This window comes from Zingiber officinale, chromosome 8B, assembly GCF_018446385.1.
Source record: "Zingiber officinale cultivar Zhangliang chromosome 8B, Zo_v1.1, whole genome shotgun sequence".
Taxonomy (NCBI): Eukaryota; Viridiplantae; Streptophyta; class Magnoliopsida; order Zingiberales; family Zingiberaceae; genus Zingiber; species Zingiber officinale.
In genome coordinates, this window is record NC_056001.1 from 23134754 (window position 1) to 23157222 (window position 22469).

The following is a 22469-nucleotide window of genomic DNA, read 5'->3' on the forward strand; positions in this document are numbered from 1 at the left end:
TCATGACTTGTGGATATGACATGCATTCTTTGGGGTCGTCGGTTCACGTAACGATATTAACATGTTATATGAATCTCCCATATTCAACAACGTCTTGTAAGGAAATATGTTGGAGATTAATTTCACGGTGAACAACACTGCATATACAAAGGGCTATTATCTAACAGATGGAATATATCCCGAGTGGACTACTTTTGTTAAGGCTTTTCCTTGCCCGGAGGATCCCGAGAGGAAGTTGTTTAAGGAAAGACAGGAGTCTGCAAGAAAAGATGTTGAACGGGCATTTGGGGTGCTCCAATCTCGATGGGCGATTATCAGAGGTCCAGCTCGGTATTGGTATAGGAAAAAGTTAAAACAAATCATGTTAGCATGCATTATTTTGCATAATATGATTGTTGAGGATGAGGGAGGTCACGTGACAAATTGGTACAACGAAGAAGGTGACGAACCCGCACAACCTATCCATGGCTCAAACCGAGGATTTCAGGATTATCTTCGAACAAATTCTGAGCTACGTGACACTCAAGTTCATCACCAACTTCGCGCCGATTTAGTTGAGCATATCTGGGGGCAATATAACAACAATCCATGAATTAATATTTAAAATAAATTTTATTTTCCCAACTTTGTAATTTTAGCCACTCAGTTGTAATTTCGTTTTCCCAATTTTATAATTTTAGGTGTTCAGTTGTAATTTCATTTTCCCAACTTTATAATTTTAGGTGTTCAGTTGTAATTTTGTTTTCCTAACTTTTTACAATTTCGTTTTCCTAACATTGTAATTTCGTTTTCTCACAAACATTTATTTTATTTAATAAATATATTTAAAAAATTAATATTATTTTTGAAAAATAATAAAAAATTTATTTTTAAACGTAAAATTAATAATAATAATAATAATAATAATTTAAATATTTTAAAACATATTTATTTAATATGGTATAATGTTAAAATGAGTGAGTGGACCGTGGGACCCATGAATAATGAGTATGAATGTTAAAAGAGATGTGGGTGAAAGAAGGATATTGTTATAATGAGTATGTGGCAGTAAGTCTCATATTTTTTGATGATGTAATAGGTGTTATAATGCTAGAGTATTGTGGATGATGTAAGGAGTGACAGAATCTTTGATCTGATTTGCCGACCTCAAAATTGGCAAAATATTCGCGCAATAGGAGAATAAAATATAATAATAGAAACAGGAAAAGAAACGGTGCGAAGAGAAGAGCAGCCGCGGACGCTTTCTCTCCACGCGTGGGCCGTTTCTCCACGTCATTAGCGCGGTAGAACATTCTGCTGCCCAGTTGGAAGCTTCCCCTCGCACTCCTCTTCCCGTCTCCACCCCCACCATGTGATTCACAAACTGCACTTTTTGTCTTTTTCCTTGCCGTGACAGCCTACCCATCACGGACCTGGTTAATTATTGAATGCGACGATGCTTGGAACTCAATCGGCCGTCCAGCGACACGTATGGCCCAGTTCAGCACTCCATAAAGGACTCCCGCCGCCGCGGGCTCCGTCGTCGTCGCTTTTTCCGGTCTATTTACTCGTATTAGAATCGACGATCCACACGATCGCCGATCATTATCTACTCGGATACCCCACCATCCACCTGGGCGGGTCCCTCCGCGGCCCCTCCAAACGGACGGCCTAGATCTGGTACGATAGTAAGATGAAGTGGCGTCGGTCCACAAACTGGGCCCCAACCGCGTGAGCCGCGGTCCCGACACTGGGTCCCGACCGCGTGCACGCGCGTACCCTCTCTCTCGCCGCAACATATAAATGAATCAGCCTCATTCCGCGACTCATCACCCATCCTCTGCCCAATCTGATTCTTCTCAGTCCCAAATCGCCGCCGCTGCAAATCATAATGACCGCCAACCACACTCCTCCGCCGGTCCCCTCTGCCGCCTCCGCCTCCGCCTCTATTGACGACGACCTCTTCTCGTATTTCTGCTCCTTCGAAGACGAGTTCACCCCTGCATCTATCCCTGCTCCTCAACCTTCTTCAGCCCCCTCCCCGTCGATGGACCAGAACGCAAAGAAGCGCACAAGGGTGGATGACGATCTACTGAACCGGTTTGTTGCCTTGAAACGCTCCGCCTCCTCCTCGTCCCCAGCGCACAACGCCATAGAGGTGGAGGACGTCGGAGTTCAGGAAACGAATCTGCCGCCGCAGCATCACCAACGCCGACTTTGGGTGAAGGACCGGAGCCGGGATTGGTGGGACCATTACAACAACCCGGATCTCCCCGAGGAGGAATTCCGGAGGGCCTTCCGGATGTCCCGCGCCACCTTTGACTTCCTCTGCGACGAGCTTGGCTCGGCCGTGGCGAAGGAGGACACGGCGCTCCGCGCCGCCATCCCTGTCCGGCAACGAATCGCCGTGGGCGTGTGGCGCCTCGCCACCGGGGAGCCCCTCCGGTTGGTCTCCCGACGATTTGGACTCGGAATCTCCACTTGTCACAAGCTCGTCCTGGAGGTATGCACCGCCATCAGGGACGTGCTAATGCCGCGGTCGCTCCTCTGGCCCGCCCCTTCAGATTTAGCCGCCTCAGCGGCGCGATTCCAGTCTCTCTCGGGAATCCCTAACGTGGCTGGCGCAATGTACACGACCCACATACCGATCATCGCCCCCAAGGTCGCCGTAGCCTCCTACTTCAACCGCTGCCACACGGATCGCAACCAGAAGACCTCCTATACTGTTACCCTCCAGGGAGTAGTCAACCCCGACGGCGTCTTCACCGACGTCTGCATCGGCTGGCCGGGCTCAATGACCGACGACCAAGTGCTCCAGAAATCGGCGCTCTGGCAGCGCGGCAACAACGGCCAATTGAACCACCAGTGGATCGTCGGCGGGGTCGGGTACCCTCTGATGGACTGGCTGCTAGTCCCCTACGCGCAGAGGAACCTTACATGGGCACAGCACGAGTTCAATGAGAAAATCGGTGGCGTGCACCGGGTGGCGAAGCAGGCCTTCGCCAGGTTGAAAGGCAGGTGGGGATGCCTGCAGAAGAGGACCGAAGTGAAGCTATCGGACCTGCCAGTGTTCCTCGCCGCTTGCTGCGTGCTCCACAACATATGCGAGATGAGGAAGGAAGAGATGGATCCAGAGCCAGAGTTCGAGCTGCTGGACGACGAGAAGGTGCCCGAGAACGGTCTCCAATCGGCGAGCGCCATGCAGACAAGGGATAGCATTGCCCACGCCTTGTTGCACCACGGCCTGGCTGGAACAGGTTTCTTGTAGACTCTGCCGGAGCTCAGTTTTTTATCAAAAACAGAGTACTCTGTTATGGCGTTTTCTCCCGTGACGGAGGAACACTCCTCTGTAATCAATAATTCTTATTTTGTCTACAAAATCTCTTTCCAGTGTGGCAATTTGTATAACAACAGATGAAGGTGGAGATGATCTAATGTGGACCTTGATGATAAACCAAAGGTCAAGGTCCAGGTCAAAATCAAATAATACTATGTAAATTGCAAGGATCAACTAAGGTCAAGCCGATTTGACCCTGACGACTGAACCCGTAAGGTCTAAAACCGTCTAATGATAGAAAGACAACCCAACCCAGATCTAGAATAGAATATGATGCAGCAATCCTCCAGGTCCAGGGCATGGCGCGTTGGTAAAGGAAGGATGGGGACTTTCAGCTCACGGAAGTTTTAAAAAAAATCGCCTTAATCTAACTGTGTTTTTTCAGATTCAGTCGGTAGGAAATTTGGGCGGACCGGATCCCTTTAGAATTAAGAACTGAAAATTAAACTATATTATATATATATATATAGATATATATATATATTTAACACAGTACAGCGGAAGTAGAAGAAACAGAAGGGTGAGATAGGAAGTATATTGGTATAACAAAAAAGAATAATAGTTGAAGAAACAAACTAATGATTATTTGGTTCCATAAAAAGTGTCTCTGCCTTATTACAATTACAACTAAGTAAAGAAACATAATGACATAAAAAGAAAACGGTCGAAGAAATAAAACAACACTTATAAAAAGCCATATCGATTTCAATTAGCCCCGCCTTTCTATTGGGTGGAGTCAAATTCTCGGTTGAGTAGAATAACTATGTTAAGGCTTCTCTGATGGTATGAGCACTATAGTACCATATCAATACAAGATAAAAGTAAAAAATCTTCACTCATCTCTCGATTATTTAAAAAAAAAATCTATATATATATATTAAAAATAAAAAATTAACAATTAAACAAAAGACAGGATTTTATATTTATATATATATTTTTTAAAAAAATAAATTTCTAAAATCATTTTAATTTTTTTAAAAAATAATAATGAGTAGGCATTCACTGGTGAAGTTATAAAAAAGAAGTTTCTCTTGTAACGAAAGAGAGCTACACATCATCATTGTGGATAGAGAAGGAATCACATAAGAACGAACTATTTTTGACTATACCCTAAGTCTGTTGGTGCAATATTCCCCAGGGTCAAGGTTGACCTGGTTGACTGAGCTTGTTTTGGGTCAAGCTCGAGTCTTGATGTTTGTGTTTCGACGTTTGATAATACATAGAGACAATGCATGGAGATTGCAGGTGCAATTTTCATGGAGGGAGATTGTGAAGGAGAGTCAAGTAAGTCAAGGTTGACTGGATACTTGACTGGAAAATCCTGGTGAGTGAAGTTAGGTGAAAGGAAAGACCTAGTGAGTGAAGCTAGGTAGAAGGGGAAGTCCTGGTGAGTGAAGCCAGGAAGATGGAAAGTCCTAGTGAGTGAAGCTAGACAGTTTGGAAGTCCTGGTAAGTGAAGTCAGACAGAAGTGAAAGTCCTAGTGAGTGAAGCTAGGCAGAATGAAAATCCTGGTGAGTGAAGTCAGGTGGAAGACCTAGTGAGTGGAGCTAGGCAGTGTTGGGAATCCTGGTGAGTGAAGCCAGGTGAAAGACCTAGTGAGTGAAGCTAGATGAGAGTCCTGGTGAGTGAAACCAGACACGAGGAAATCCAGATGGGTCAAGGTTGACCAGACATCTGGTGGAAGTCCAAGTAGGTCAAAGGAATTAACCGGATACTTAGCACAAGGAGAAAAATTCTAAGTGGGTCAAACGGATTGACCGGACACTTGGTGATGGAGTCCTAGCAGGTCAAGGGTGACCGGATGTTAGGCATGATGGACCAACAAGTCATGGTTGACCGAATGTTCGTCTATGGGGCTTTGGACTTGGTTTTGGGCAAAAATCAGGAGCCGGATCGATCAGCCGATCGATTGCCTCATGCCCAATCGATCGGCTGATCGATTGGGGGAGTCCCCACGACAAACCTCCTCCCAATCGATCAGTGGATCGATTGGGAGGAGCTCGCGATCACACAGAAAGCCTCCCAATCGATCGCTCGATCGATTGGGAGTCCCTAATCGATCGGATGATCGATTGGGAGGTGCTTTTTCGCATGATGAGGCCTGGGTCGATCAACCGATCGATCCAAGCGATTTCCCGAGAGCACAGAGCGCTCTGGATCGATCCAAAGCTTCCCCAATCGATTGAGAGCAATCCAATCGATTGGGATCCGACCGTTGGCGCAGGATATAACTGTTAGCGTGCAATTTCGATGAGAGTACTCTTGGCTTTCTTCTCCGATCTTCATAGTGCTTCCACAGTTTCTCCACAGAGTTCTCACAGCCAAATTTTGAAGGTTCTTGAAGGCTTTTCCAAGTCAAGAGGCGGATCTACAGCAAGAAGAAGAAGCTAGGGTTAGGGTTTTTTTGTGTAAATCGTGTAAGCTTTCCCTTGTATTTGTTTCTCCTTGTTTCTTGTTGTATTGAGAGTATTGTAGGGCTTCTCCGCCTTCGGTAGTTACTGTAAAGGAGTGTTTTATTAGTGGAGAGTGCGTGAGTGTGTGGATACTTGGACTAGTCACCTCTTCTTAAGGTGAATACAAAGTAAATCCCTAGTGTTAACATTGAGTGTTGTTTTCTTGTATATTTCCGTTGCGCATCATCACAAGAAACAAGCAACGCCGAGCACGAGATCACGACGAGCTATTCACCCCCTCTCTAACTACATTTCGGTCTCAACAAGGTCTTGTAAGGCTCCACCTACATTGGAAAGCATGAATTATTATAAATTAATTTTAATAAATAATGATTTAATAATATGATATTGATTTCTGATATTAAATTCTAGTCTATTTCGTTCATTGAAATTAAAATTTTCATAATTAGTTTATTCTTAAGTATTAATCAAATACAGTACTTAATAAATAAATAAATAAATAAATAAAGTGAATATGTTGATTTAAAATTATATTGGTATAAAACAAAATTCATAGGTGAAGATAAAAAGTATGTTGATCTAAAATGGAATTGATTTTGATTTAATTTGATAAAGTCATCACGGGTCCAAATTTAATTGGATTTAATCGGTTTGATCAATTCAAAAGAGTTATGAAATTTTTAAGAAAATATATTGGCTTCTCACTTTTCTTGTTATTTTTTTCCCATCTACGCAATCTCACTCCCACTATCTCATACGTAAGTCTTCACACACCAAACTTCTTCATTTGATCTTCTCAGTACTCTTCCTTAGGGGTGATTGCACGTATGTACTATCCAAAGCTATAGTCCAACTTTTTTTTTATTATTATCTATATAAATTTCATTAAATATGAAATAAACAAGTAAAGATACTAAATTGAAATTGTGATTTGAAATAAAGTACATCAGGTAAGATATGGAGTATGGTGGTTCAAATATGAATTAATTTGGACTTGATCAAACTAAATTTAATTTAATTAAATTAGTTTAATTGATTTAAAATTAATTAATTTTTTAATAAGAGATATTCTCTCTATTTTTTTTCTTTTTATTCTCTTTTATGTATCTAGCGTCACTCTCACTCTCTTACGCACAAGCCTCCACTTATGGCCATGGTCATTCTCTCCATGGCTAAACCCTCTCTCTCGAAGGCATAGTCATCCACATGGCCACCTTCAACTGCGGTGATCACAATCGGATGGTCAAAACATATACTTATGAGTTATGTCTATACCAACGGTAAGCAGCTGTGAATTGAGGTCCTGTGTAAGATGCTCGAGCACAGTTTTATGCCGTGCTCACAGACCGACTACCTCTATTTCATCGTCGGCAACACACTTTCTAACATTACGTCAATAATAAGACTTTTCTGTCATGATCCTCAAATTTCCAGTGTCTATCAAATAGATATCATTATCAGTAAATTAATTTAGTACGTAATTTTATAAATAATAAAAAAATCATTCAATAAAAATTTAAAATTAATTAGGTTATGTCTATACCAAAGGTAAGCAGCTGTGAATTGAGGTCCTGTGTAAGATGCTCGAGCACAGTTTTATGCCGTGCTCACAGACCGACTACCTCTATTTCATCGTCGGCAACACACTTTCTAACATTACGTCAATAATAAGACTTTTCTGTCATAATCCTCAAATTTCCAGTGTCTATCAAATAGATATCATTATCAGTAAATTAATTTAGTACGTAATTTTATAAATAATAAAAAAATCATTCAATAAAAATTTAAAATTAATTAGGTGAAGTATAGAAAAAAGTGAGATGATAACGTGCTCGCATGAAGTAAACTTGGACCTCTTGACAAACTTGGCCAACTTAAGGTTAGCTCAATCCACCTCTTATTTCTAGATCTGTCCTTAATTTTGGATACTTTTAAGGATTTAATTTTTTAAAAGTTATTTAGCTTTTTAAAGGAAAGTTTATTAGGTTTTTATTATAAAAACTAGGATTTTATTAAAACAAGTATGTTATTTTATAAAGAATAAGTCACGTTCTCAAATTATAAAAAATTAAGATTCTACGTATTAATCACATTTTGAGTTAATATAATTTGTAATTTTCTGTTGTTTTGGGTGAGAATTAGTAGCTTCCTCTTGGATGAGGCTTATATCCTTGTTTGGTTCACTGTGATTTAATCTCTATCCTTCCACTATAATATCACTGTGAGTCAGTTAATATAGCTTTCCTCTTGGTGAGTATTATATCTCTATCCTTCCACTATAATTTAATTTGTTTCTGCAATTATTATCAAAATCTCATAAAGAAATCAATACCAAATTAATACAAAATTGTACAACAATTAACTGACTCAAACTGTGAGAATTGACATCTGTATGATGTTTTCATTGGAAGGATTTAACTCCCAAATGGCGCAAGACGAGGAAAAGGAAACGATGTTTATGATAATTAAAGTGTCTTAATGTTAGTTAAGGCATATCGCAGATTGAATTTTGAGATACGCTGCCGGTTTAAAGCAACGAATTAAATCGATGAGGCGCCGCGTGCTGGATACGCAAGCGGGTCTGCGATTTCTCACCAATGAGAAACCAGGTAAAGTCGATGATCCTCAGAGGAAACAGGTTGCGGAAAAGCTATGAACTAGCCGATTTAACAATTCATCATTAAGAATAAACATTGTTGCTACTCGATTTATACCTGTCTCCTTTCTTCCGCAGTTATGATTGGCCGGCCCGTGTATTTTTTCCAATACAAATTAGGTGTAAGAGTTGAGTAAAAATAAGAGGAGGCAGTTGGTGGATTGATAAATGATATATTAATTAGTTTTTAATCAATTAATTAAGATTTAATGTCTGCTAAATCAGGCCTATAAATATCTCCCCTATATTCCCAGTTTCATGCCTCGTTCGGATTCGAAGTCTCACAGAGTCCCTTACTATCTGCTTACTTGCGCTCTAGGGCTTCTTGCACATCCTCTCTTCTCGGAAAAGAAGCATCGGTCAGGAGCAGCGATGAGCAACGAAAACCAGCCAGGTAGCCTGAACTTGTCTGACCATGCTGGTATTCTGCATCCGCAAACCCTTCTTTTTTCTTGTACTGTTACTTATCTCTTCGTTTTTCTTATTCTCCTCTTGATTCTTGTGTTTACTCCTTCTGTTGACAAGATTTGAGTTCGGAGGATAGAGATGCTCTTGTGGTCGTGGATGGTTCAAAGGTGCGATCTTTATGCCCTTTCGTGATACGTAGGGGATTTGGTGGAGAAAGGTTCTTTTAGTATTGTGATTGACGTGTTTTTGCTGTTGCTATTGGAACTCAGAACAAACATGCGGATGTGCTGGAAACGTTAAGTCCAATAGTTAGGAAGCGCGTCGAGGTTTTGAAGGAGATCCAGGTTGGTTTCTTCTTTTCGAGTCGACTAATAGTCTCTCTCTTTTACTTTAAGTGGACTTGGAATATGTGAATTGTCTGTTTGACTTTCAAGAGATTCTATTGAAGTACCTCTGCTCGTTTCTTCCAATGGACACTTGTGTTGTATCTCATACTAATTTTCTAGATCTGCTTATTATCAACTCTATTCAGATTAATTTTTGAGCATATTCCTGTCAATTTTAACTGTGTTAAGTTTCCTATACTTAATATAATATTTTAGGTTAATGGGAAATATTATCAATAACATTTATTTTTTTAGGAGATATAAACTCACTAATGGTATAAATACAACATGCTAAATTTTATAATGATATATACTATATCACTCGGATGTAGTTTGATCGAAAATCAGTTCACATACTATGTTGCACCATATGTCAATATTGGTTGAAAACAAGAATATAGTAACTACTAGTGATGCTTTATTACTAGGACCTTAGTTTGTTCACGTGGACAAGGATTAAAAATTCTTTTTATTTTTTCATATCATCTTCTTTTAATATGGAAAACATTTGGTCATCAATCTCTTCCCATCATTAGATACTTCACCACTCAAATCACTTTGACATAATTTTAATAGTTTAGCTGATCAGCTTTGTTCGTTTTTTTCTGTTTTGTTTTGTGTTGTTTTGTTTCTCTCTACTCTAAAATGAGCAAAGTTATACCACAAATTTGGAAAAGTGGCTTGTCTTGTGCTTTGTTGCTGTCTTCTGTTTATAGTGTTTTCCAAACCTATTCGATGTTTAGATATTCTGATGGAGTAGTACCTTCTCATGTTTTTATTTTATAGAGTCAACATGATGCACTAGAAGCAAATTTTTTCGAGGAAAGGGCTGCACTTGAAGATAAGTATCAGAAGCTTTATGAACCGCTATACACCAAGGTACACTTGCAGCCCTTCATGTGGTGTAGTTTCATATTTACAATGTACTGCTGAGAAAAAATTGCTATGCTTGGACCTTAGACTCATTGGTAAAAAAAAAAATCTTTACATTTTGGGTCGTATAACTGATTTTGGTGCATCTTTTTGTCATTGGACTACAGAGATATGAGATTGTAAATGGTATCTCTGAAGTTGAAGGTATCACAGATGAATTAGCAGGGAACACTAGTGAAGGTATTTTGGCATGCTCTGATTTTGAGTATTATGCTTTATTTCGTGCCTTAGTTTGTGTGCTTATTATATTTCATTATGTACCTATAATATTTCTCCTTCAACAGAAAAAGGTGTGCCAGAATTTTGGCTGAATGCTATGAAACTAAATGAAGTTCTAGGAGAGGAGGTAATCTAGTGTGAAATTGCACCTCTTTTCTAGTTTGCTTCTCTGTTTGATGCTTAGTTTATAACTTCATCCAGATTCAAGAACGTGATGAGGAAGCTCTTACATATCTAAAAGATATAAAGTGGTCAAGAATTGTTGAACCCAAGGGTTTTAAACTCGAGTTTTTCTTCGAAGCTAACCCTTTTTTCAAGAATACTCTTCTGACAAAAACATATCACATGATCGAAGAAGATGAACCAATCTTGGAGAAAGCAATTGGGTAAGTTATATTTTCTCTTTATTGATCCAACAGTTACCATATGAAAATTAAGTTATCAAAATTTAACTAACTTTTGGGTTTTGCTTAGGACTGAGATCGAATGGTTTCCAGAGAGGTGCTTAACTCAAAAGACTGTTACTAAGAAGCCAAAGAAGGGTTCAAAGGATGTCAACTCTCTAACAAAAACTGAGAAATGTGAGAGCTTCTTTAACTTTTTTAATCCGCCTAAAGTGCCTGATGATGATGCAGATATCGATGAAGAGATTGTAAGATTGTTCTGCCAACCTAAAAAAACAGTGAGAAAACAAAAATCAGAAAATACAATTACAACTAATTTCATTATCCATTATTCTGCAGGCTGAGCAGTTGCAGGATCAGATGGAAATTGATTATGATATTGCGTAAGTCGTGTTTTGGTTCAGTATACTTGTCTGTTTATGCACTTCATCTCATATGCAGTCATCTACTAAGATCTCTTGTTCATTTGCCTAGCTTATATCATAACGAATTAACGAGCCATCTGCAGGGCAACAATTAAAGACAAGTTAATTCCTAATGCCATTTCATGGTTCACGGGAGAGGCTGTTGAAGATGATGAGTTAGAACTACAGGACGATGAGAAAGAAGATGATGAGGATGAGGATGAGGACGAGGACGATGATGAGGATGAGGATGACTAAGGAGCCAACTCTAGGAAAAAGGTCGATTGTTAAGACATCTTTCTAATTTTACTGTAAATTTCATATGCAGATGCTATAATATCTTGTTCGTTAGTAATGATGCTTTTTGGGAATTACAGAATGTTGGTGGTGAGCAGCGACGGGTCAGCTGGTTGCAAACAACAGTAGATTCTTTTCACAATAAGCATTGAGAATTTCTATGCTAGTTGGAGTCTTCATGTGTAATGTGTGACATGACTGGTTATTTCTTTATCCTTAAAACGTCCTGGAACTCTAGTTGAGTGTATTTCATTGGTTGACTGCATTCTTCATAATAAGATTTATATTTGGCGAAAAAATTTACTATCCTGATGCAACTGAAGAATATTTATCCTGGAATATCTTTTGTAGTAAATTTGGTTTCCTCTGTCAATCAAATTTGGATTTTCCTCAGTTTAAATGCACCCTTAAGTCTAAAAGGTATGACTTCTTAATGAGGAAGTTCAGGAGGTAAGACCTTTTATAAAAGAAGTTCAAAAAGGCAAGACCTCTTGTGTGTGCCAATTCAAGGTTTTTTTTTTCTTTACAAATGGATAAATACTTAGTTTGAGTGTAACATATGGAGATGTCTTAACAATTCAAATTCAAATCATACAACAACAACAACAACCAAGCCTTTTCCCACTAGGTGGGGTCGGCTGTATGAATCCTTTTACGCCATTGAGCTCTATCTCCTATTATATCATCATCTATATTTAAATAAATTTTATCTTGTTTTATTGTTGCTAACCAAGTCTTTTTTGGTCTTCCTCTTCCTCGTTTTATATGCATGTTTATCATAGTTTCACATCGCCTAACTGGAGCATTTATTGGTCGTCTAAGTACATGTCCGTACCATCTTAAACGTGTCTCTCTGAGTTTTTCCTCAATAGATGCAACTCCTACTTTCTCTTTAATGCTCTCATTTCTTATTTTGTCCATCCTCGTATGTCCACACATCCACCTTAACATCCTCATCTCTGCAACTCTCATCTTCTGCTCATGTGCTCGAGTCATAGCCCAACATTCAGCTCCATATAACATAGCAGGTCTAACTGCTGTTTTATAGAACTTACTTTTAAGTTTAAGAGGTACTTTACGGTCACATAAAACACTCGACGCTCCCCTCCATTTCACCCATCCTGCTTGTATTCTATGTAAGACATCTCTCTCAATCCCTCCATCATTTTGTAAAAATGATCCTAAATATTTAAATTTCTCGATTCCAAGCAACTCGTCCTCTCCTATCTTAACAATTGTTTCATTACTTCTAATATTGCTAAACTTAAATTCCATATATTCAGTCTTTAATCTACTAAGCTTAAAACCTTTCCTTCTAGAGTTTTCCTCCAAGATTCTAGCTTAGCATTTACTCCTTCACGTGTCTCATCTACCAAAATAATATCATCTGCAAACAACATGCACCATGTGTGCAGTGAGTTCGTCCATAATTAATGTAAAAAGATAGGGACTTAGAGCTGATCCTTGATGTAACCCTATCTTTATTGGAAATGCTTCAGTTACTCCGCCTGAAGTCTTTACTCTGGTCGTTACATCCTCATACATATCCTTAATTAGTTCAATATATGTTACGCTAACACCTCTCTTTTCTAAAATTCTCCATATAATTTCTCTTGGGACTCTATCATATGCCTTTTCTAAGTCAATGAATATCATGTGTAGATCTTGTTTTTGCTCCCGATATTTTTCAATTAATTTTCTAAGAAGATGTATAGCTTCTATTGTTGACCTTCCAGGCATGAACCCAAATTGATTTTCTGTCACTATGGTCTCCTTCCTTAATCTTTTTTCTATTACTTTTTCCCAAAGTTTCATAGTATGACTCATTAGTTTAATACCCCTATAGTTTGCACAATTTTATACGTCTCCCTTATTCTTATATAAGGGAACTAGAGTACTTATCCTCCATTGATCAGGCATTTTTTTCGTTTTCAATATCATGTTAAATAATTTTGTAAGCCATTTAATACCTTGTTTTCCTAAGCACTTCCATACCTCTATCGGAATATCATCTGGTCCAACGACTTTTCCATTGTGCATCTCATTTAAAGCTTGTTTTACTTCTGAAGTTTGAATTCTACGATAAAAATTAAAATTTCGATGCTCATTTGACCTAATTAAATTACCTAAGTTAAGTTGGTCTCCTAAACCTTCATTAAAAAGTTGATGAAAATACCTCTTCCACCGCTCTTTTATTTCTTCATCGCTTACTAATACCCTATTACATTCATCTTTAATACATTTTATTTGGCTAAGATCTCTTGTTTTTCTTTCTCTCGCTTTAGCTATTCTATAAATATCTTTTTCCCCTTCTTTTGTATCCAATTTTTGATATAACTGTTCAAAAGTTTCATTTTTTGCTTCACTCACTACTTTCTTAGCTTCTTTCTTGGCTATTGTATATTTTTTTAAATTTTTCTCGTTCTTACAAATATATAATTCCTTATAAGCTATTCGTTTTTCCCTCACTTTCTCTTGTACTTTCTCATTCCACCACCAAGATTCTTTACTTAGCGGTGCATGCCCCTTTGACTCACCGAGGATACTCTTAGCTACTATTTTCAACTTTGATACCATCTTATCCCATGTTGTATTAGAGTCATCGTATATTTCACCTAATGCTTGTACTTCTACCTTCTCTTTAAATATATGTTGCTTCCCATCCTTTAACTTCCACCACTTAATTCTAGGAATTGTATATATTTTCTTTCTATTGATACTATGTTTGAGGCGTATATCCAATACTACTACCCTATGTTGGGTAGTTAAGCTTTCTCCAGGGATGACTTTGCAATCTTTACAAATCTTTCTATCCTTCTTCCTAACCATAAGAAAGTCAATTTGCGATTTATTATTCCCACTTTTGAATGTGACTAAGTGTTCTTCTCTTTTCTTAAAAAATGTATTAGCTAATATAAGGTCATATGCTATCGCAAAATCTAATATAGTTTTCCCTTCCTCATTTCTCGTTTCAAACCCATAACTCCCATGTACTCTCTCATATTCCTCATTTTTCACTCCGGCATGGCCATTTAGATCACCTCCTATTAACATCCTTTCATTTGGTGGAATATTTTGTAATATTTCATCTAAGTCCTCCCAAAACCTTAATTTGGTAGCTTCATCTAATCCTACTTGTGGTGCATATACGCTAATTATGTTCATAGTTTCTTTCGCCACTATTATCTTAAGAGTTATAATTCTATCCCCTTTTCTAACTACTCCTACAACTTCATCCTTTAACAAACTATCTACAATAATACCCACTCCATTTCTTGTTTTACTTTTTCCAGTGTACCATAACTTAAAACCCGAGTTCTCTATCATCTTTGCCTTCTCACCTGTCCATTTTGTCTCTTGTACACATAAAATATTAATTTTTCTCCTAATCATCATATCTACTACCTCCATTGATTTACCAGTGAGAGTTCCTATATTCCATGTTCCAAATCTTAGATTATTAGTTTTCCTATCATATTTGTTCTTATCTAACCTATGGTGTGAGAACTCTTGCCTATTTAACACTACACCCAAGTTCTCATGGAGATGTAGCGGTCCTTGCTGAGACGTTACAGTCGGACCCTGTAACGCGAACTCTTGCATATTTATCACTACACCCGAGTTCTGGAGATGTAGCGGTCCTTGCCGAGACGTTACAGTCGGACCCTGCAACGCGTTCCTTCCGGGGAATAACCTAGCATTAGCACAATAGTTTAATGGATTCATTCAAATCATATGGAGTCAAATTTTGGGCAATGCACATAGTTGTTGAGGAAGTTACAATTCTAGTATCTCAAGATTGACATGCGCCTGAGCAACTACATATTGTATTATGATGAAGAAGCTGAGTCCCATAGGATACTCAGTTGATTAGAAGAAGATAAATTTTTTACAATGGGATAAGGGTTGAATTTTTGATGGGCACATGCCCTTGAAGAAAAAATTCTTTCCACCCTTTAGTTAATTAACTAACCTTTTTTCATATAATCTGGAGATGTTGCGAGGAGTGCCTGAGATGAATATAGTTAGCTTTGCTATAACATTAATTGAAGATGTTGATCTAAGTGTAAGATTTGTGTACACCCTCAGTTCAACTTACAAAAATTGAGGTTGAACTTAAATACATAGCTAATATAACATAGATCACTTCAACTTAATTTTTCTTTAACATTATAATAGGTCATAACTATGGTAGAACCATTTTAATCAAATTTGAATCATTTTAACTAAATCGATAAAGAATGTTTTAATATTTATAATTTTGAAAAAGCCCGAGGAATTTTATTATTATATCAGTTATGGCCGCAACCGGTATACATAATAACAAGTACGTACGATGTTAATTATCATAATAATATTGGAATACAAGTATTTTCTGGATAAAAAAACTAAAGAAATATTTTTTTTAAAAAAAGTGTGTGTATAATTAAATTTACTTAAATAATAGTAGCAATAGGCCATTGGAGCTATAATTAACTAATTAGGACGGTAAATGAATATGAATTCAACATTTATGAATAAGTTTAGTATTCGGCTTGTTAAAATTTTATTTATGTTCGTTCAATATATAAGATCAATTAAATAAATAAATTTAAATAATTTATTAAACTAAACAAATAAGCTTGAACACATATATGTTGAGCACGTTAATGTTCATGAATAATGTTAGTGAACAATGTTAATGAACAATATTCATTAATAAAATTTTTATCAACGTGTTAGATAAATTAAAAAAAAAAATTTAAAATGAAGAAATAAATTTGAATCATCAAACTTAATAATCAATCAAATAAGCAAAGTTTTAAATAAATTTGAATTGAGTGCTCAATAACATCTAAATGAATCAAGCCTAAGCCAAGTTTAAACTAAGCCGAAGCTCATAAAAAATAAACCAAGCCAAATTTAAATAATCAATTTAATAGATTAGTTCATTTTAAACTCGTCTTAGCTAGATTACCTAATCAAATAAACTTAAAACTCTTCAAAGTTTAATTCGATTTAGTTTCCTTACAGCCCTATAACTAATCATATAAAAGCCATTTTTTTCCTTTTCCAAGTTGAAGTTTTATCCTATATATTTAATTACGGTTAAAATCTATATATATCTTCTATCTTCCTTTTACAATAGATTCGTGATTTTCTACTTAATTCTACAACAATGCGAAGAGAATAAATGATCTCCTTAAATTCTGGACCTACAGCTTTCCTCCTCCTATAATTGTTTCCTCCCTGGGATTTTCTGTGCATTACAAATCTTGTAGCAGGTACAGACGATTCATGCATCTTTACGCATCACTCGTGGAGCCATTCATTCATTCATTCATTCATTTTTCCTATTTGTTCATCCTTTCTTAATTTCTTCATTTTAAAATCACATAATTAATTTTATTTATTTATCTATTAAACACCCAAATATTTAAAGAGACAACCCTATACTGCATCCCTTTCATTAAAAAAGGAGACACACAGGCCCTAATATTAGCTGTATTCCTCCTCTCTTCCCCATTAACATGGCCACATTTCTGATTGCCATCGTAGACGACAAAACGTTCACGTTCCGACTAAGAGAATTATTGTCACTTAAAAATTGTAAAAAACAATAATATATTTGTACCATTATGTTCCTCGCAGCAGTACCCATGAAGAAAGCTAGCAGTACTGCTCCTGATTAATGTCTTTCTGAAGGCCTATATATATATATATATATATATATATATATATATATATATATATATATATATATATATATATATATATATATTTATAAACGCATACTCTATATTTTCATCGATATTTTCCTTGAGATTCTACTGCGTCAGGATCACATGAAAGAAAAAAACATATATACACAATTTTTTTTCCTGATTAATTTATATTTTTAGTGCAACATGGAACAAGGGTATGAGTGAATGTTAGGGTTATTCTATGAACAAATGGACAAGGGAGTGAGAGGGGGCTCACGGTCGCCTATGCCTTCCTTGGATTGCAAGGAATATTACCCAAATAGAGCTCTGAAACACCTCACGAGATTTCTGTTCCTTATATATATATATGCCTCATCGTTTTGATTGGACGCCAGAGAATTTTTGATTTTTTTCAGCCTGAAAACAGTCTGGAAACATGCATCATGATCCATGCAGAAACTCATTTTGATGCTAATTGTGAGGGTTCCTTGATCATTTTAGAATTGAGTACTGCATAGATTTTATTGTGCAATAACCTAATTTCTCAGACCACACAGGGAAAAATAAAACAAAGGCAAAAAAAAAAAGAGAGCTCAAATTAATCAACCAGAGCAGTAAATATCTAACCGACTAAAGTTAAAAGTACACTGCACACTGTATAAACACAGTACACAGACAGTATGCACAGCAACTGCATGGATACATGTAATTAAGTGGAAGTAGATGCCCTCTGATTTATATTATTCTACACAATGAACAGGGTAGCTGCCTGCCTGGTTTAGCTAATAATCCTACTTATGGAGAACAACTATGCATATTAACTCTGGCTGTTTAACTAATTTAGATGGTAAAATCTGTTTAATTATAATTTTTTACAGTAGACAGGGAGGAGTAAAGGAATTTCTTGGTCTGCGTAGATATGTAGCTAAGGGACAAAGCAAAAGACAGAAATGCTAGCGTCAGAGTCGGCTATCTTATTTGGTGAATTATTCTAGGCTGTACGGTTCATTCCACCTTTACTTCCTTCTCTCATTAATCTCATCCATATGCTTCCTCCCTCTCTCTTTCTCCCCCTCTCTCTCAGAGCATGATTTCTTTGCTTGATTTATTGAAATCAGAAGAGCCTTTTGGTAACTAGCTAGATCATATGGTCGCCTGAATTTTTTTGGCAACTACGTACTAGTTCATGGTAATTAAGCATACATAGATCTCACTTATCTGTTTGTTCTTTGATTTCTCCTTCAAAGTTTTGCATGTTCGATCAGGGAGCTATAGTTTTGTAGAAGAAGATGATTTTCCACTCTTATTTCTTTACTTCTATATACATATATGTATGTGTGTTCTTCTTATCTTGCAAGATCTGGAGGAAAAGAAAGTGCTTACGAGCAACTAGCTAGCTAGAGATTTTATGTAGAGTTCATTTGAAGGTGCACTTCGAGATTGTTTGTACTTTTCATTTCTGTTAATCTTCTGTCAACTAATTCATAGATCTTCCTCCTTTTTTTTCAGGGAAAGCACAGATCTGATCCTTTTTCTTTTCTGTTTTTTGACTGATTGAGCTGTTGATTGATCAGATCTCTTTTCAAATCTTTCGCACTGAATTCGGATCAGAAATTAACCATGAAAGGGATAATCAGAATTCATCCAAAACACCAAGTCGTGGAGGAGAACATGTCCAATCTCACCTCTCCTTCCGGGGAAGCCAGTGTCTCATCCAACCAACAGTCCTCGTTGGCCTCCACAAATCCAAATAACTCAAGTAACAAGAAAAAGAGGAATCTCCCAGGAAATCCAGGTTTCTGATCAATATGTCTAACAATTTTCTCACGTTTTTCTTTCTGAATGCAAATTAAACTTTGGATGTTGATTTTAACGATCAGATCCAGAAGCCGAGGTTGTGGCACTGACTCCCAAGACACTGATGGCGACCAACAGGTTTGTGTGCGAGATCTGCAACAAAGGGTTTCAGAGGGATCAAAACCTGCAGCTCCACAGGAGGGGCCACAACCTCCCATGGAAGCTCAAGCAGAGGCCCAAGGAGGTGAGGAAGAAGGTGTACATCTGCCCCGAGCAGACGTGCGTCCACCACGACCCTTCTCGGGCTCTCGGCGACCTCACTGGCATCAAGAAGCACTTCAGCCGGAAGCACGGCGAGAAGAAGTGGAAGTGCGACAAGTGCTCCAAAAAATATGCAGTCCAGTCCGATTGGAAGGCTCACTCCAAGATCTGTGGCACCAAGGAATACAGGTGCGATTGTGGCACCCTGTTCTCGAGGTACACAGCTACCCACCAATCTAACTCCTATATATATATAACTCTTTTTTTTCCCCCTTTCGATCCCCATTAAAGTGGAGTCTCTTTTTGGAGTTTGGCGCAGCCTTTTGTGAAAGATTGTAATTCTTTTTAATTAAAGTCGCTGCTGGTGGTGGTGGTGCAGGAGGGACAGTTTCATCACTCACAGAGCATTTTGTGATGCCCTGGCAGCTGAAGAGAGTTCAAGGGGCATCGCAGCAAACCCCATGTCAGCTCACCACCCACTTCAATTAATCTCTCACTCAGCAGCAGCAGCAGCAGCATCTCTCGAGCCCTTCTCTCTCCACTTCCATAACACTCACCAAGAAGTGCAACAGATGGAGCAGTTCAGCAGTACTATCCCGCCATGGCTGAATTGCCAAGGCAGCACCTCATCTAACTCCCTCAACCACCATGGTCTCGGTCAACTCCCAACTGTTTATTCCACAAGGCTGCTGGAACAGGATCATCACGCGTACCCTAATCATGACAACCTTCCTCCTCCCCCTCCTCCTCCTCTTACTCTTCCGCACATGTCAGCCACTGCATTGCTGCAGAAGGCAGCCCAGATGGGTGCAACTCTAAGTACTGGCAGACCTCAAATGGCACCTCACACTAGCCATTACTCTTCTTCTTCAGCCTCTAATGGATTTGGCCTCGGCATGGAAGCTAGTACGGACATTGGTGGACGAGGAACAGCACCTACTCATCTCCTTGAAGACATGATGATGAACAGCAACCCCCTCTGCTCATCAACTTCTACTCCAGGGTTTGGTGGGTCATTCGAGGATGCATTTGGTGGAATGATAGGTTCAAAAAGGGAAGGGAGTAGCAGCTACATGGAAGGCATGGTAAGAACCCAAGGAAACAATATTGAAGGAGGAGGAAGAGCTGGGAATGATGGGATAACAAGAGACTTCTTAGGCCTAAGGGCTTTTCTTCCACAGGGTTATCCTTAACTCTGATATATAGATTAATGCTGAGGCCTAAGAGGTAGGTTGCTGCATGCATGAAAATTGTTTAGCTGGTTAGGGCGATCATAAATCCATCTCTCGTAGTTTTGGTAAAAGCATTAATTCATACTTTATTGTCTCCCGTCGATTTCTCGAATGAATGAATATGATCTGCATGCACTCCAAATGGAGGAAACTTTGTTGTATCGCGATTATATGATCTGTCTTAATTATATAAAATTAGAGCTAGATTGTAATTGTAGTCGACTGTTTTCTATAACTTTACAAGAATATAAAATTCCATGTATGAATCTATTTATAACTTTATACAAGAATATAATTAATATTCCATGCATGCATGAGTTGAAACTTGTAGTCCCCTCGAGGTGGTGCGAAAGTTAAGACATGAGGTGTTGTCATATGAGGTCTTGGGGTCGAAACTTGGCGTGACCGAGCATAACCTCCCTCATGTCTTGACCATTTGACTAATGGCTAGTAGTCACCCATGATTTACCTCCTCCTTGTTGGCCTAGGGACGGGTTGACTGGGGCGATGGGGCGAACGAATCGCCTTTTGCCACATGAGTTGAAACTTATTGTAAATCCTTTCTAAAAGCTCTTAGAAGGCGAAACATTTCTCCACCCTTAAAACCTAGCTTGTTCCCTCAAAGCATTTAGGTATAAGCTCTTGTTTGTCAATATTTTGTCTTCTTGATTTTCTGGCTCCACATTGACCAAAACATTTATATGAACTAAGGGCATTCACAATGTATCATCATTATAATATCCGTCATTTCATCAAAAAATATATGATCGATTGTCACATACTCATTATAACAACATATTTCTCTCATCCACATTTCTTTTAACATTAATATTCATGATTTATGGGTCCTACAATCTACTCAATTATCTTAAAATTATATCATATTAAATAAATATATTTTAAAATATTTAAATTATTATTATTATTTTAACTAGTCGTTAAAAAGTAGTCGTTATAACCGTTTTATTCAATTATTAATTTTAAAATTTTAATTTTTTAATAATAATAAAAAAACATACATGTGGAGTGGGCCAGCCAAGTACGTTGCTTGAACGCGTTCAAGTGGAGGGGTGTTATAACACCCCTCCACAACGTATGTTAATGCCTCCTATTAACGGAGCATTGCAGATGCTCTAACACAAATGATTTATTTATGAAGAATTTATTTTTAAAAAATATTAATAAATTTTATGTCATATAACTTAACCTTTGAGGTATCAATCTTATACACCTTAAAAAATTATTTTTAAAAACATAATTTTATCATTCTTATCCTATGGTGTTAGCCATTCCTCTATTACTATGATAATCGGATAATTGAACGAGGTTAAAAGGACAACAACAATTAATTCATTTGCTTAAGAAACGCATTTATATAACTGTTAGCAAAATTAATATTACTTTTAGTGTATGGAGTTATAAAGGATAGTCTGGTCCACGTCTCTCTTAGATTTGTCTCTTTTAACTTCTTCTAGCAAAAAAAATATTTTTTTAGCAAGACTCAACTTATCCATAAAGAGGCTCTTATATATACTTACATCACCATGACTATGAGATGAATCCTTCGATTTGTTGTAACTAAATTCGACACAAAAGGAGTTATCGATGTTAATCACCTCCTTCCTTCATTTTAAGGCTTTAGTACTCAATGAAATTTTTATCTCATCAACATATATACTTCACTGTATATGATATAAATATTAAACAATAATTTATTTACTCTCCAGGAAATTCAGGAATTAGCGACAAATTTAGCGATAAAATTAATAATTCATCTCTATTTGACGACAAAATTTCATCGCTAAATTATGAAAATAATGATAGAATATTTAAACTTCCGTCAGTAAAATCAAAATAATATAGAGTTTCCGGCCCGATCTCATATTCATGCGATCGATCTCCCTTCTCTCTCACCCTCCGACAATCTTGTTCGACGACCGTCCGCGACATCTCTGGTGCGCTTCCTCTCTAGCTTGTTGTCTTTGGTGCATCCTCTTCGGCTAGTCTGTCGTGAGTTCTCTAGCGTCCCTTCGTGCGTCCTCAGCCTTGTGTCCATC

General features: G+C 37.7%; 3 protein-coding genes across 5 annotated transcripts; all 3 read left to right on the forward strand.

Moving 5' to 3' along the window:
* Positions 1–1791: 1791 nt before the first annotated feature.
* Positions 1792–3372, forward strand: LOC122016926 (protein ALP1-like). Its single transcript, XM_042574362.1, has one exon. It carries the CDS (start codon positions 1871–1873, stop codon positions 3245–3247), a length of 1377 nt encoding a protein of 458 aa, XP_042430296.1. The 5' UTR covers positions 1792–1870; the 3' UTR covers positions 3248–3372.
* Positions 3373–8644: 5272 nt separating this feature from the next.
* On the forward strand, positions 8645–11737 carry LOC122014816 (nucleosome assembly protein 1;2-like). The gene is made up of 11 exons (XM_042571254.1): positions 8645–8808; positions 8913–8962; positions 9065–9139; positions 9968–10060; positions 10222–10294; positions 10399–10460; positions 10535–10719; positions 10808–10985; positions 11077–11120; positions 11246–11420; positions 11519–11737. Exons 1-10 carry the CDS (start codon positions 8646–8648, stop codon positions 11397–11399), a joined length of 1077 nt encoding a protein of 358 aa, XP_042427188.1. The 5' UTR covers position 8645; the 3' UTR covers positions 11400–11420; positions 11519–11737.
* A 6381-nt stretch (positions 11738–18118) lies between these two features.
* Positions 18119–20629, forward strand: LOC122014815 (protein indeterminate-domain 11-like). Of its 3 annotated transcripts, none has more exons than XM_042571252.1 (5): positions 18119–18311; positions 18481–18549; positions 18697–18917; positions 19003–19396; positions 19560–20629. In XM_042571252.1, exons 3-5 carry the CDS (start codon positions 18743–18745, stop codon positions 20371–20373), a joined length of 1383 nt encoding a protein of 460 aa, XP_042427186.1. In that variant the 5' UTR covers positions 18119–18311; positions 18481–18549; positions 18697–18742; the 3' UTR covers positions 20374–20629. The 3 variants fall into 3 exon arrangements, with proteins under 3 accessions (XP_042427186.1, XP_042427187.1, XP_042427185.1); XM_042571251.1 differs by having other exon boundaries at positions 18120–18311; positions 18632–18917; XM_042571253.1 differs by lacking the exon at positions 18481–18549.
* The last annotated feature ends 1840 nt before the right edge of the window (positions 20630–22469 follow it).